The sequence below is a fragment of the Labrus bergylta genome, chromosome 11, assembly GCF_963930695.1.
Source record: "Labrus bergylta chromosome 11, fLabBer1.1, whole genome shotgun sequence".
Lineage (NCBI taxonomy): Eukaryota > Metazoa > Chordata > Actinopteri > Labriformes > Labridae > Labrus > Labrus bergylta.
The window spans coordinates 17,824,314-17,840,494 of NC_089205.1; the positions used below are offsets into that span (position 1 = coordinate 17,824,314).

The 16,181-nt window shown below is 39.6% G+C and overlaps 1 protein-coding gene across 2 annotated transcripts in view; it reads left to right on the plus strand.

Annotated features, from left to right (window-relative positions):
• The window catches only part of grik4 (glutamate receptor, ionotropic, kainate 4), a 237,777-nt gene that overhangs the window by 133,138 nt on the left and 88,458 nt on the right, over nt 1-16,181 (plus strand). For both annotated transcript variants that reach the window (XM_065960396.1, XM_065960395.1), the window contains exons 4-5: nt 6,463-6,627; nt 10,010-10,107. In XM_065960396.1, the coding sequence (XP_065816468.1) occupies nt 6,463-6,627; nt 10,010-10,107 (263 nt within the window). The remainder of the gene's footprint in view (nt 1-6,462; nt 6,628-10,009; nt 10,108-16,181) is intronic.

A 16,181-nucleotide genomic window follows, 5' to 3' on the forward strand; every position in this document is an offset into this window, starting at 1 on the left:
AATCATCAAATCAATGATAAATGTTGTCTATTGAATGTAAAAAAAAATACCTTTAAGTCTAAGTATCTGATTTAAAACAGTGACATGCATGGATTAAAAAAAAAAACAATTAACCCCTTAAATTATACCTTTAAAAGATGAGTGAAGCTGTAGATGTTTATTGTGTTTGGTTTCGATTCATTATGAGGCAGATTTGGAATCACTTGAATGAATATTCAACCAGTACTTTCCCATAATCAATCTCACAAATAGAAAATAGGAGAAACTAAATGTCTCCAGAAGTTACAAAATCCTTGGTGGAGGTAATAAGGTCTTTATTGGAATTGTAGCCTTTGGTCAAGCTTTTAGTTTAATCAGTCGTCTGATTTCCATTTAATATCTCTTAAGAGCTAGGTTAGAGTTTTCGAGCAATTAATACGGGTAAATCAAATTTGATATGCTGGAGAAAAAAAGAAGCTGTTAGTTACACCGATAAGAGGAGAGCTAGCCTGAGTCAGCGTCCCACAGGAGAGTTTGTTGTGATAATGAGCTGCTTTGTTACTTCTTTTTGCATTAAAAGGGCATGCAAGTGCACAGCCTGGTCCATGGTGGCCTCTTAGTTTATTCTGTCATTAAGCTTTGTGCACACCTGCATTAGTGCACAGCTCTGGTTCTGTGTTGACAAGTTAACAGGGAAAACAAATCCGATCCCTCCTGAACACAATGAAGTGGACTAATCAGCCAGCTATTACAAAACAAGCAGACCTCTAATGAAGCTACTAAAGCAGAAGTCAATGCCAGAATATGGGGAAAAAACATTTGTAGTGAAAAATGTATCCATTTCGAAAAAGTAAAAAAAAAAAAAAAGAATACAAGAAAGAAACAAAAAAAAGGTCCTTTTTTCATATTCTGAGACCGGATGTTGCCTTTTGCTCAGTTTCTTCGATGCCGTTTTGGCGCCGAATTAAATGTAATATAGTCACGAGTATTGGGGTGGCTGGTTGTCTTGGTTTCAGTCACCAATCTCTTGATATAAGAATTTTGTGAAAAATCAATGGAGGATTTGAATGGGGAAATTTACTTCTGATTGGCCAATTCTCCCCCACACGCAGACACACAGCGAGGGGAGGAGGGGGGCATTTCTACAAGTACAAATTTGTTTTGCTAGAGACGTCTCGCAAAATGTGTTGGAAAACTCAAGCAGCGCAGATTCACACGAGAAAAGTAAGTTTGTGAAGTTGTAATTGGAGAGTTGTGGTTGTAAAGGATAATGGACACGACTATTAAAAATACATGTCAGTAAATGGTGGATTACAAGTTTTCAGCTATCATGTGTTAATATCAGTCTACACATTTGTAAATATTTTCTTCACATTTTTTTTCCCATTTGTGACACGATATTCATTTCATGTGTGTGTGGATTTTTTATACAAGTAAATATTTTTACATACAAGTTCACTTATTTTTTTCCTTCAAGTCCTCACATCACATTCTACAAGCTCTCCTATTTTGCAACATATCTACCTTCATACTCCTGTTCTCATACACTCAGATGAGAGTACACTACCAAAGACATTTTGTTTGGACTTTTAGGACCTGTGACACACCACAATCCCATATGCTCCTGCCCTGCTGATGACAACATCCAGTCTCAGAATATAAAAGAAGGACCGTTTTACGTTTCTATCTTTTTGAAGTTTTGCTTTTTTTTTTTTTTTTTAAACAAAAATCAAATCACAACTTTGTACAAAATGTACACGGACCATTTCTTTATTTAAATGCAAACCTGATACATAACTTGTGTTATAGATGATGTTCTGCACATTGTAAGGCTGCTTAACATTAGACTACAATGGCAGAGATAACAATGCAGCCTAATGGGAGTCTGTTATGAATAATATCAGCACGGTGTACACTCTGCTTCTTGCTCAGTCACTCTCTCTTTTTCTCTTCATCCATCACTGTCCTCTTCCTCTTAACCTCAGCCATCGTATCAAACCGTTCAGAGATGGGCTAAGTACCATAAAGCCATACGCACTTCCTGTGAGATGACCTCCGCCGGCTGGCAAAGTTACATACTGCAGTAAATAGGCAATCAGGCCATGCTGTGGGCATTGGAGTGATACAGTTCTCACTGTTGAATGTTGTTTTGCTATTGAATCGCCTTTTGAAACTCCAGTTTAAAGGTGGAAAAAGTTCTGTATCGTTGCTTTAACATTTTTGAAGAAGACTTTGAAAAAGCAGAAGTTTTACTCCCTCATGTTCTTGACATGCTATTCAAAGTAGAATTTATTTATGTCAATGCTTTCAAACCTTATGACATTGAGTTCCATGAAAAGTTTTATTTGCTGCATGAATGAGTTTGATCCTTACTCTGAATAAGCTCTAGCTTCTCATTTACCTGAGGTGAGAAAAGCAGCTCCTCAAGGTAAATGAACTACTGACAGTACATTTATATGTGCAGTGACCAGCCAAAGAGCATGATGATGAACAGAAACTTCTGTTTTCCAATTCAAATAAGGTTAATCACTTCTTTGTGCCCATATTATTGAAAAGTGTTGACTTGAGGCCAAGTCCCTCTCATCGCCCCTTCTGATAGGCAATGACTTTCCCCCAAGCCAGTCTCAGAGTTGGAGAGTAGAGTTGGAAATACCTTGTACGGTTGGTGAAGAGCTAGTTCATTTGATCACATTTAACACTTGGACCGATGGAAAAAGAGATGAAGCCATTGAGTTAATAAACAAGCCAGCAGTTTCTTCGAAAGGATAATGAGTTTTTTACCCTTGACTGCAGCTTTGCAGAGACACTTCAAATCTGTATTTCTATCCTATACCACAAAAATATGCGCTAAGTCTGTGTTCGGGTATCTTATGTAATATTGGCCTGTAAATGATTTTAAAAGAGCAGGACCCCTGGTACAGGTAAGGGATAAAATTACTTTGTTATGATTTAGTTTTTAAGTTTTTCTACCAAAGCTTCCTTCACAAACCATCAATACCAAACACAAAAAAGTAGAGAAGAAACAGTAATGACTTTTAACGTCACTGCTTCAGTACACCATGTTCTTTATACAGTAAGTACAAGTGTACTTCTTGTAAGCAAAGGCAGCGCAATTTATCATCGGATAAAGGTTCAAATACATTGCTCTGCTTCTTCAGGAGCTCTCAGCCTTATAAACAGGGCTTTGACTGTCGCAGGCTTGGTTTGCAGGGTTTATACTGTTTGTGTGTGATGTGTCGGTGATGTTCGTCCTTTTTTATCCACTCATGTAATGATTAATAACAGAGGCTGTAGTATATTCCACAAGATCCCATTTGTGAGGTCTACTCAAAGACCCCTTGAGATCACTTCCCTTTTCTACATGCTTTTATTTATGAGCAATTCTCATTTCATTCCTACTTTTCAAAGAACCTTTCTTCAACAGTCCACAGCTCGCTACACCTCAATGTACCTCCAGGCTACTCATTGATCGCTCTCAATGAATAAAGGGCCAGCTCATGTTTTGCCCTTGTGGAAACAACCCTGCTTGTTTGCCAGCTGCCATGTATTGACCTCTCCCAAATGTCAACTCCTGTGAGACCAACACACGCTAGAGTTATAGGTTTCATTCAGTAGGTATGCATCTCTTTCTTTGGATAGATTTCAGCTGTGTTCCGAGGTATCGCTTCAGTTCCTATTTATTTCAGGTTTCTTTACTTTTTGTTGTGACTTGTAAAAGTAGATGATACTTTTTAGAATAGTTTCAAATAAAAAGCAATGAGAGGTCAAATGGTTCAAATCTGCTAGACAAAAGGCGGACAATTTTTTTAGTTTGAATATGAGCGAAGGAGGAATTAACCATGAATAAACCGTGAATCAGGGCCAACATAAACAAAAGCAAGTCTAACTAAGTAGTAACCAAACTTACATGAGAAATCAAAGAAACCAAAGTATAATCCACTTACATTCATAACTAGCAGAAACAGGAGAAAACAATGTAAAATAAAAAATAAACTATCTACTCAATAAACCCCAACACCCACTAACAGAACTCTAACTCAACCCGAGTCCTGAAACAAAGGGAAGCGTTGCGTGGCTGGTTGAGAGAGGAGAGAGTCAGGGCTCCCTCTGTGCTGCACTGATGCCATCATGCTTCTTTAATAGGGGAAAGACCTCCTGCACAGCCTATTACCTGCAGGAGCGGGAAGTCGATTAACCAATCACCTCCTGGGGCTGGCACAACTATTTACACAGAAACAGAAAGAGCGCACGCAGGCCAACACATGCAGCCAATTGGGAGCAAAAATACAACCACTCATTACAACAACAGTCTTAACTATGTGTATAGTGATAAACTGATACTGATGATGAATATTAGAGCCCATGTTAAAAGATTGTTGTAAGACATTCAGTTGATTGATGTCTAACATATGTGCCCCAAACCATAAAGCCCTGAAGAACATGGCTCCATAAACCTGTGTGCTGCTCTTAAGAAGTCCCACTCTTAGTCAAATATATGAACTAAAACTCATTGTTTATTGCAGAGACATATCTCTTGCCTTCCTACACATATAATTAATTTAATAGAATGTGTGTGTGCCTTTGATTTCATTAAGCTATCCAAACAATATACCACGGATCATATTAAGCTCTTGTCAGTTTAAAGAGATTGGTACGGAGGCTGTGAAGTGCATAAACACTCTAATATGTCCTTTTGTCCACAACGTTTTCACCAGAGATGAATTAACCCCACATCACCTTTCTGTGCTGCTATAGCAAAGTATTAGCATAGGTCATAGATATTGACTTGCCCGGGGATGATATCAGATGAGTGGGTCCATCTTAACTCTGTTTGTTTGTTTATTCAACTGTGTGATCGGCAGGGAAAAGGCCCATTCAAAAACTTGTCAGAGTGTCTTATTCTAACATGATTACACCTTAATTTAACACACTCCACTTGTAGTATTTTTTCTTTAATGGATAGTCTCCAGTACATTTACCTTTAGCCAGGTTGTGCTTTATCAATCCAGTTGTGTTGTTTTTATGCCCTGCCTCTGCTTTAGCTGTACATGTAATCTATTTACCAGGGGAACCTCTTCGCTAACCCAGGATATTTACATCAATTAGAAAGCCTGCTTATCGACATCTGCTGCTCATTTTATGCGGTTTTCCTTTCTCCCCCGAGTGTTGAACCTCTCATGGCCTATTATAGGTCTTATTACTGATGTAGTTCTTCATGCAGCCTGCTAATGTATTTGGGCTGATTCAAGGCTGGGTGTTGAATTTTTTACATTTCGGTTCTTCACTGATCTTGAAAATATGATTGACTCCTCAGCGGCCAAGATGATGTAGCACAGAGTTGTCGGACTAAACATCAGAGCTTCATGAAAAACTGAACTCATGGTCAGACTGATAATCAAGTATGAAAGATAGGGAATATAGTGAGTATATACAGTATGACTTTCTTATGAGTCTGCTTCGTTAAACATTGATTTGAACTGCTCATGTGTATTAATCCACAATGAAAAGTTGACGTCTTTGGTTTCAAAGGTCACAGAAAACATGAAGGGTGACCCAGAGTCAGAGTGTCTGGTATCATTTGTTACAATATCTTCAGAGTAATGCATACATATTTACTACTCCTGATTTTGGATGTACAGTGCAATTATTGTCAAACCGTTCTTTTAATTAACGTCTTTCTACAGTCTTGTTGTGGTGAATTTACAGGATATTTTTCTGCTGAAAAAAATGAGAGGAATTCATCATGTATATCCAGCCCATTTCATAATTAGTTCAGCTAAGCTATAAGACAGGCGTTATTTCTTATGATAATTAAACTACACAACAAATACAATGTTTGATACAGAGCGTGTATACATTATTTCTGGGTTTAACTTGTTGTCTCATCATTCTTTAATGCTCCTGTCTAGATTTAATTTAGCAGTACACGCTGTATTGTCTCTGAAAAACTACTGCAGTGGTTAGAGTTTCACTATTTTCTATGGAAGCTTCGCATTCAGCATTTTGTGGCTTTTTCCGCTGTCGACTGTTCGTAATGAAGTTATATTTTGGCACCTTTTTGAAAATATCTTCGAAGAGGTGCAAGATTATAAAGCTTTCAAGCTTTTATTGTATATTTACATTAAATAGCACTCACCCCTTCAGAATAAAAGCAGATTTTGCACACTAAAAGCTGCTCCCAAAGTGAGGGTATGGATTTATTAAGAACAGCACTGAACCATTGCTGGCACTTTAGATTAATGGAGAGCAGTGAAGACAAAATGTCACCCAAGTTTGGGTGCTAATAAATTCAACACCTTGGGAGGAGCTTTCACTGGAGTGAACTTTTATTTTAGTTCTAAAAGGGGAAAAAAGATTTCGATACATGAGCTGTCTTCACATGTTCTCCAATTGAAAGATGATTTTAAAACAGCAGTTACCAGTGGGGCTAATTATTTTCTTTTTTTCTTCATCTTTTTTTTTTTTTTTCCATCTCATCTTCAGCTGCTATCCTTGATGACCCCATGGAGTGCAGCAGAGGGGAGCGATTGGCCATCACGCTGGCCAAAGACAGCATCAACAGGAACAGTAACCGCTCCACCACTGGCAAGCTGGAGGTGGACATCTTTGAACTGCTGAGAGACAGTGAATATGAGATGGGGGAGACGAGTAAGTACCACTGGGAAGAAGTGACAATTAATTAGCGAGGAAGAGAGTGTTGATGTGTGTGGTTTTTCATGTGGGTGAGAGGCTGTTGGTCAATATGTGAATGTATGTGTTGTCTGTCTGTGTGTGTAGTCAGAGAAATGTGCAGAGAGAGTAATAAATGAGATTTTCGGTGTAGTCAGCAATCCCAGCAGCAGAAGAGGGTTATGATTTGAAAACCATTAGCACATCATTTTATTCAAGTCTTCTTTTCACTCCCTTTCTCATCATCTTGCCATCACGTACTCACATATACGTCTGATGGTTTAACAATATCTTGAACAGAAGGAAACAAAAATGTATGTTGGAAATTGATCACCGGTTGATGTAGTACAATAGTGTAAAGTAACATATTTCTTTGATAGTTAAAGGGCTCAAGCGTTGTTTTTAAGACTGTTTGCTGGGTTTAGTTTGTTCTTATTTACAATTGACACCATCGGGCCTTTTAGATTCGTCAATATTTGTCTAATATTTGTCAAATTACAGCGGCCCCTCAAAAGAAAGGTTTATGTTTCCTTTTTTAAATGAGCCACACTGGGATGTCCAATAAGTTACACAGATGTGACAAATGCATCACTCAGTCCAAGTCCATTAACACCAGCTCAAGTACCTATTTGTTATCAATTGTATCAACACTTTGGCTTGGCAGCTGGCCACAACATCAGTGGACTGTGTAGTCACTTGTTGCTTCAGTGTTTAGGGTTTTTAATTTTTAATGAAAACCATCCAAAATCAATACAGCAAAGTATGGGTCTGCAGAAAACAACCGATACAAACAGCTATGACGGGAAGGGTGGCAATTGATTTTCAATAAAACACATTCACACTTTCAGAAACCCTTCAGTGGAGCTGCTTAATCCAAGAAAAATGCTGCTTCACTTAGCACAACAAGAAACTGTATTACTTTCCATGCCTGGTTTACTCCAAAGCCTTCCTAAATGTGTTTCCTCCTCTGTGTCTGCTTGTGTGTGTGTCTGTGTGTGTGTGTGTGTGTGTAAAGAAGCACGTGTTTGTGTGTGCATGCTGGATTGTGTGTATTTGTTCAAATGCTTTGTGTGTTAAAGTGTGAGCTGGTGTGTGTAATTACAGGCAGGAATTGGATTAGGGACGGATCAGTGGTCGCTGTGAGATGGAAATATCACAGAGGGTGCACTACCTGCCCAGAAGAGACCCGCCCCCACCTTTAAAGCACCCAATACTCCCTGAGTAGTATACAACGGTTGCCTCCCTGAACCTAATTTAAGGCAGAAGACAGCAACGCTTTTTCAGTTATATCAAGTATGAAGCCATATAGCTTTATGTAATGTACAATAGTTGTTAGGGTCATTATGTAACCCTCTATATCCTCTATTTTCTTCTTTACCTTTTTCCCTAAATTTGTCAAACAATTCTCAAGTCGAATTCATTACATCCCTCTAATGATTCCGAGTTTACTATAGCTGCCATTAACGAGTGAGAATCAATGTGAAGTCGAGAAAATTGTCAGTTGACCTTATCACCTTTGACCTCTATTTGACCACATCTAGCAAATCTAACAATTCACTGCTCCAATAGACACCTTGACACCTTGGTCAATGTCCAGCAGGTGTAATAAATAAAACTTTGTTGGGAAGGCAGAGATTGGACACACACTTTTCATGCACATCGTCTGTCTCCAACACATATATTCACAATGTTCGCTGTGCGGAGATCCAGCAAATCAGAGCGCCACAGGGACCAGGAGTATGTTCACGGGAAGTCAAATCACTCGGCTTTATAATTTAGTGAAGTCATGCAGAGCAGTGTGTGTGTGTGTGTGTGTGTGTGTGTGTGTGTGTGTGTGTGTGTGTGTGTGTGTGTGTGTGTGTGTGTGTGTGTGTGTGTGTGTGTGTGTGTGTGTGTGTGTGTGTGTGTGTGTGTGTGTGTGTGTGTGTGTGTGTGTACTGTAACGTTGTGCATATACGTGTATGTGGGTGTTTGTGTAAAGTGTCGTGTTTGTTGTCTTACAGCCCCCATGGGTGAATAAGGGATTATTTATTAATCATTCGATTCACTGCCTTTGGATTCAAAGCACAGGCCTGTAAACGGCTCTCTACCTTTTCCTCCATCACACACATTTCTGGTTAATGCTCTGAATTTTACCCAATAACTGATAACAAATGGTCGTCACACACACCTATTTTTTACACACATGCTCACACAGGAAATGTACAAAGTGTTTGTGTCTGCTTCACATCAGTGACTCCAGCGGTTTAATTAGAAACCTGTGAATTATAAACTCAAAGAAAATGCATCCTGCTTTTCAGTACGAGAGATTAAAGCCTATGGCCTGTATACTTAGCAGGGGTGTGAACATCTCACATTTATTATATTATTTCAGCCCAAAGTGATCTTTTCATCCCCTAAAGGAAGAATGCGTGACGTTTTGATCAAGTAGATGTCACCCTTGAGCACCAGAATAAAACTAGCGGCACACCTCCAACCACTCTCCACACACGTCCGCATGAAGGAGTTATCAAATGGAACGCACAATCAAATTGCCCTATGTTCGAGCAGCAATTGCCTGTGGCCTGCATTGTTGTGTTAGCAGACTAATGTTAGCGCACTTTAGTTAACTCATAGCTTCATATTTGACATAAATTTACACAGAATGACCGTGATCTAAAGACCCTAATGTGAAATCCAAATAAGCAGTGAGTATGCTGTGTTATTTTTTTTCTCTTTAGTCCTTGGCTAAAACAGCTTCATACACACGGCCGTCCTGTCCATGGAAACATGATGGAAACAACAGTACAACTGGCAGGACTCGCGCTTCTCACTCACTGTTATACTCAGAAAGACATTAACAGAGGATGTACTTGATTTCTGCTGTCTTTATGTGTAAAATGTTGCACATTCTTCCACTAAGGTAGAGCTTTTAAAACATTCCAAGGAATTGTCGGATGTGAAAAGCAAAATTAAATGTGTTTGCCACTTTTGGGCAACTTCCTTTATCGGTCTATTTCTTTTTTCGATTTTTACATCTCTCTGTCTCCAAATGTGGGTGCTGACTTTATAAACATCCCAAAAGCTATTAAACTGTCATGGGCAAAATCTATAGGAGTTTTTCTGTATGTGCAATATTAAACCCGGACCAATACATTTGGCCTTGCACTCATTTAAACAACACGGATAGTTTCAGGTTCACTTGAGGCGGTACAAGTGCTGGCTCAGGACACTATCTGTTTAGAGGTTGAGGAAGTCAGCATGTACATCCATTAACATCTGGCTGAAGAGGGACTTTTTAATGCATCGACTGTAGTTTTTCTATCCTGGGTATCCTTGACTGACTTGCTGTTCACTGTCTCTTCTCTCCCCTCCATCACAGTGTGCCAGATCATGTCCAAAGGGGTGGTGGCAGTCCTCGGCCCCTCTGCCAGTCCAGCCTCCAACTCCATCATCAGCAATATCTGTGGAGAGAAGGAGGTGAGTTTAGCACCCAACTGGTGGGTGGCCTGCAAACTCATGTGATGCTGTATACTCACAGTGCCGTCTCAGTTAGGAACAATGCTGCTCATAAGCTTCTGTGTGGCAACTTGTTTGCGAATGTGATGAAATATTTTGAGTCAAACTCTTCATTCCAGTCCCTTCTCAAATCAAATCACCACTGGGCATTTTATTTCCCCCATTCCTCTCATTAGGTTGGAGCAGTCTGAAGAGAGCCTGCTGAGGTTTTGCAAGCAACTGTTTCTTATGATTATTATTGATACAGACAAAATAAATGTGCACTTTTTTGTTTTGTTTTTACCATGCAACATCAACCAACTCCTGTTTTTCCATGAATATTACTTTTGACAAACCTGACATGTTTTTCCTCAATGTTCAGACAACAAATTGTGTTTCCTACATTGTAAACATGACTGAGTGGATTTAACTTCAGAGCAGGACGGCATGCAGGCAGATCCCAGTATGATGCTAATTGGCTTGTCTGAACTCTGACACTGTGTGTTTCGCTGCCTGATGTCAAGAGACAGAGCTTCTTTGAATTGAACAAATCCATAAACAAGATCTAAATCAATTAGAAAGGAGAAATTGTATGTATGAGCAGAGCTTTATCTGAGAAGGTTTTCTGCCGTAAGATGTTGCTATATTTAAAACACTTTGTTCTGCATCGTTTCACAGTTTAGACTGGAAGCTGATAAGCACTCCTAATGTCATTTATCTTTAGTTTGCTAACTAGAATTTTATTTAAATCTTTCTTTCAGTTCATAAATCATCCAGTTTACAATTGGGCTTTCTTTATTTTTTCACCACCTTGCTAATTAGATGTGATCCACACAGAAAACACGTTTTTTAGTCGGGTGTAACAGGATTTTTATTCTTTCGGAAACCTTCACGATTCGGTGAATGCAGTCATACAACGAATCACGCATGGCGGTATCCGCACCCCAAACCTCATGACAGTGAAGTTTGTAACTGTTTGCTAACACCTATTAAACAACAAACGAAGAAGAAGCAGACACAACAAAACACAGGAAGAAGAAAAGTAATATACTATAGCAAGAAGACGCACCGGAGCGAGAAGACAAACCTGCTTCTTTTCAGACGCACACAGCCAGGCCTGGAAAGCATGATCAACTGAGGAGGACCACCAGCACAACACAGTGATAGAGGAGACCCCCCCCCCCCCCCCCCCAAAGTCATAGATCTTTACTGGCACAGGAGCTGGACTGGAACAGGCTGGACAGGTGAATGAGTGGGGAGTAAATGCCTACTTGAGACACTCTTGATGACAGCATTAGCTCCATACCAAGAAGGGAAACATTTGGAGTTTCATGGTGAAGAGGATGGAACAGTTGGTGAAGAAATTGCTGCAGATTTTTATTTGGTTGCCTACTCTGGAGGATTGGCAATGGGTAATCCATCCAGAGAAGAGAGCTGGAAGGTCTTGCATGAGAAGGCGAACATCATGGCAGAGTAAGAGAGTACGACAGGCTTAAATACTGGCAAGATTGGAAATTGGAAGCAACTGTGAGTTGACTGATGAGGTGGCAGTGGTCAGCATGCAAAATGCAGCAGAGGTGAAATAAGTGGAAAATTGCTGAGAATCAGAGAAGAATCGAGACAATGTTCTGTAAAATAAATAAATCATAAATCAATCTTGCAATCTCTACTCTACCACCCAGTCAGGGCCATCTTGTTTTTAGTTCCCGAAATTGACTATATTCCCGCAGTGATTATTCTTAAATAATGTGCCAAAAGCTTAATTTAATTCTTATACACACTCTTTACTATTTATATCCCTGTGCTTACACTTACTTTCCATTGTAATCCATGTTTGGTTGGACACTAAAGTTATTTTTACTCAGGCTTCTTTCGGTCTCGGACAGGGCAGACTCCGAATTTTAAATCAAGACCGCTCAAAACCACTTATAGGCTGTTTTTCCACATCATGACTTTGATTCAAATGAAATCACCCTTTTCTAAAATAACAATTAACATTATTTAAATCATGTTTTATTTGTTATCCCCTGGTTACGGCCGCACCATCCCGGTGTTACAGTCTGAGTGAGTGGCACGCCCCATGCACACAAGATGATGATTTTTCAGTGATATTTATGGTCTTGGTCTTGTCTCGGTCTCAACCTGCTTTGATCCCTAAATGTCTTGGTCTTGTCTGGGTCTCGGAGTATTCTTGTCTCAGGGTATGTCTGAGCTCAGTTAGTGTGGTCTTAACTACAACACTACAAGTAATTTCAATTTCAAACCTAAATGAGGAAATGTTTCTTTTACATTTCACCACTTGCTTTGACATATCAACTACACACAAAGTTGTGTTTCATCTTCAGCTTTGACAAGTTGTTGCAGTATGGTTCATAGTGAAGTTTTCACTTCAGAGCAGCAGGACGGATGTGCAGCTGCCAGACAGCTCTGAGCACCTTTTACCCCCATATGTTGCTCATCTTTGCCGGCTCTGTGAAATGTGTTTGACATTGTTTAATAGTTTGAAGGGTTTCTTCCCTCACATGATTCAGTGGGGATGCACAGTTTAATGTGCTGTGACATGTTTCTCACCTTACAGTAGCATCAAGAGGAATTTGATTTTTAGAGTTCAAACGATAGCCACTGAGGATCTCTTGCTTCCTCTTTCACTACCGGTTAAATATACTGATTTAACCGGTGATACTTTAATCCTCTTTTCTCCTGCTGTGTTACATCCAGAGTATTAATAAATATTTTTAAGCTATTGGACAATAAGTGGACTAATTAAGCTAATTGATCTCAGCTGTGGTCTTCTGCTGCTGCGTTTCATTCTCAACATCACATCCAAAAATGATTGCATCCCAGCAATCCAGAGCTGAAAAACCAGCAGTCAGAACGCTTTGTTTCCGTGTGTGCGTGCGTGGATGTGTCAGGTAGATGAGGTCACAATAATAAAAAACCCTTACGACATGTTAACAACAATGACTGTTTTCATCTCACAATATCCACAAAACACGACACAGTATATGAAAAAACATTTAGCTCTATATAGTGAAGCCTTTGTTGTAAGTGCTTTAAGAAAATAATATTTGACAAAATATTCTGCCTTTAGTATTTGTTTTTGGGGTTTTGGTCTGGGTTTTCAAGTATTTACATTTCAGATTCTCACAAATTAAGACCAAAGACATCCTATGCTAACATTACCAATCAAAAAAATACAGCTGCTCATACTTTCCCTGCATGATGTTAATCAAATAATCTAAGCTTGCCGTCCATCACAGCTTGAAATTTTGCAGCAAGAAAAGAATGCACTGCTGGGTGAGAGGATTCATCTGAAGCAAAGTTATGTTTTATACAACATTGTGAAATTATCTTTAAAAATAAGCAGCACTAACCTTGCAGTTTTGTTCCTCCTTAGAACGGTAGAGAAACCAGCAATCCTTCGGGAAATAATGTAAAGTTTTATTCTGGTCTTCTGCAGCACTGCCTGAGGTCTGCTCAGCAGGAGCTGAGTATATTACTTTTGCCTTAATGTTACCTTTCAACCGAGTCATACAGCTGTTTGTCGTTGTCTGTCCCTCGAAGGCGAGAAAGAACCCTTATCCTTGTGTTGGCTGGCTGGGCATATGTTGGAGTGAATTCAGGAGTCCTTCCAGTAAAAAAAAAAAAAAAACCACCTCACATGGATGTTTTACTTTACAGGAAATTAAAGGACTTTAAAGGAATTATTATGAGGGATAAAATTGGTGACTCTAAAATTGGCGGTAGGTGTGAATGTGAGTGTGGCTGCTTGACTTTCTCTATATGTCAGCCCTGTGATTGACTGGTGAACAGTCCAAGGTGTACCCCACCTCTTGCCAAATGACAGCTGGGATCTGCTCCACGCCCCCGCACGACCTCCGAACGGGAAAAGCTGTATGGAAAATGGATGGATGGATGGATGAATAAAAAAATCTTAAATGCACTGCTAGCATTGATCATGTTGCTATAGGTAACCCAGCATATTTTGTGCGGAAAATAGGCCATTTGCGGTACAAAACAAATGGGGCAGAATTTTCTTGCGAGTAATTTTTTCACCAAGTGTGCAATATTGCAGCTGACAGACCCCACAAGGTGATCAGTGCATCATCTTTCAATCCTCATCAATATCTCCTTGTGTTCCCTGCTTGCTACTTCCACTACGGAGGGGGAAGAAAAGTCAAACTTAGCCCATCTGGGTTTCCTGCTAATAATGACTAATAGCAACAAAAAAAAACACCTATACTGTGGGAGAAGAGTCAACTTTGTGCACCATGTTTGTAGCTTGTTTTCATCTTATTCTGGTTCACATACAAACCTCGAGGTCAGGATTTGGAGGAAGGGCAGATTCATATCAACTAATGAGAAACACTAACTGGGACTTTGGATGAGAGACTCCTCCTGCTCTACAGTTTTCTTCTTATCTGCAGGCTGAGTGCTGTGCAGTTTTCTTCTTGTTTCATTGTTTCCTGTGAATGTCAAGGGGAGAAAAATAGATTCCTATTTAAAAATGGTGCCGTGGAAATGACAGGATAGATCCAGGACTTCACATTTTCCATTTAGATTCACACTAGTCTCTATTTCCAATCCTCATCTTTTTATTTCCATAAAATACCACAGACTAAGGCCATTTTGCAATTAACCATCTTAAGCTACTAAACTGAGTTAAGTGCTTACATTTTCATGTGCCATATAATCATTTATTAACTAACTTACTCCACTGCTCTTAGTCATATTCAGCTTTAGCAGCTTTACTCCACGTTTTCCCTTACCTTTTTATTCTCTACCACAAAGAGGGAACTGTGCAGCATCCCTGTATCTTCAAAAAAGGGAAACATATTCCACCATGATTCAAAGAGAAGTGGTGGTGATGAATATTAATGTCCAGTCTGATGTCTAGGGGTTGCCTTGGGCTTGCAAAACCATCTGGTTGCAGGAGTACAGAGATATTACACTACTGCGTTTTGTTAGGGTGGTGTTCAGTTTGGATTTAGAGGTGAGCCTGAGGTCCGCTGGGCAAACAAAGAGCACGCTGGATTGAGGTTTGGGGGTCAGTATTATAGCTTAGACATCTGAGGCAGGCAATAATGAGAGATTTGTGCTTTGGCACACACACACACACACACACACACACACACACACACCTGCAAACCCATAAAGACTCACTTTTATACAAACTTTCTATAAATTCTATAAATAATGTGAAAACATTTTGACAGCACTATTTATCTTTAGATTGTATTTGTTTTTAGGTTCTCTGTACCTCTCTCTCTTTCTCTTTTAGTCACTGTACCTGTCTCATTGTCTGCCTCTGTGATGTGTTACAGTGATTCGCAGCACTGAAAAAATGTATTTACTTACACTGAAAATATGTTGTTTTTTTTCCTTTCGAGGTCTGACTTTAATTTCAAGGCATTTAGGAGTAGAACACATTTCTCAAGACGACTTTATAGTAGGAAAATAACACCGTCTCCACTTGACAAAACAGGAGCAACTGCTGAATGCTTTTTTTTTTTTTTTTTGTTTTACACATTTTAAAACTTTCTCTGCTGACTTTTTCAGGTCCAACGCTCCATTTGCTCGATCACTGTGAGGCATTCATAACAAACTCACTCAGAGTATATCTGCCACTGATCTGAGAGGGTTCATTTACTTGTCCCTTTGACTGTCCAGATACTCACCCTGCTGTGTTTGCTCTCAGTGTGTGTAGAGCTGTCCAAACTGATTTAAATGGCTGCGTTGTGCAGCAGCTCAGTGGTACACATAGTGTGGAATTGCTTTTTGTGAACTGAAGAGCTAGCTAGCCAACCCAGCAAATCCTCTCTGGCCAGAGAGCATTTACACGGTGGCTGTGCTCACTTTCAGAACGTCTACCTGCCAGACACTGCACCATAGTTTGTCATAGCAGAGCGAACACACACACACACACACACACACACACACACTTCTCCTATTTGTGTACCAACTGCTGCTCAGCTTTCTTCTTACACATGTGGGAATTGGTGTCATCCAAATATTTTCTGTGCTCTTCAATCCAGAGTTTAGGAAGATAAGACAAA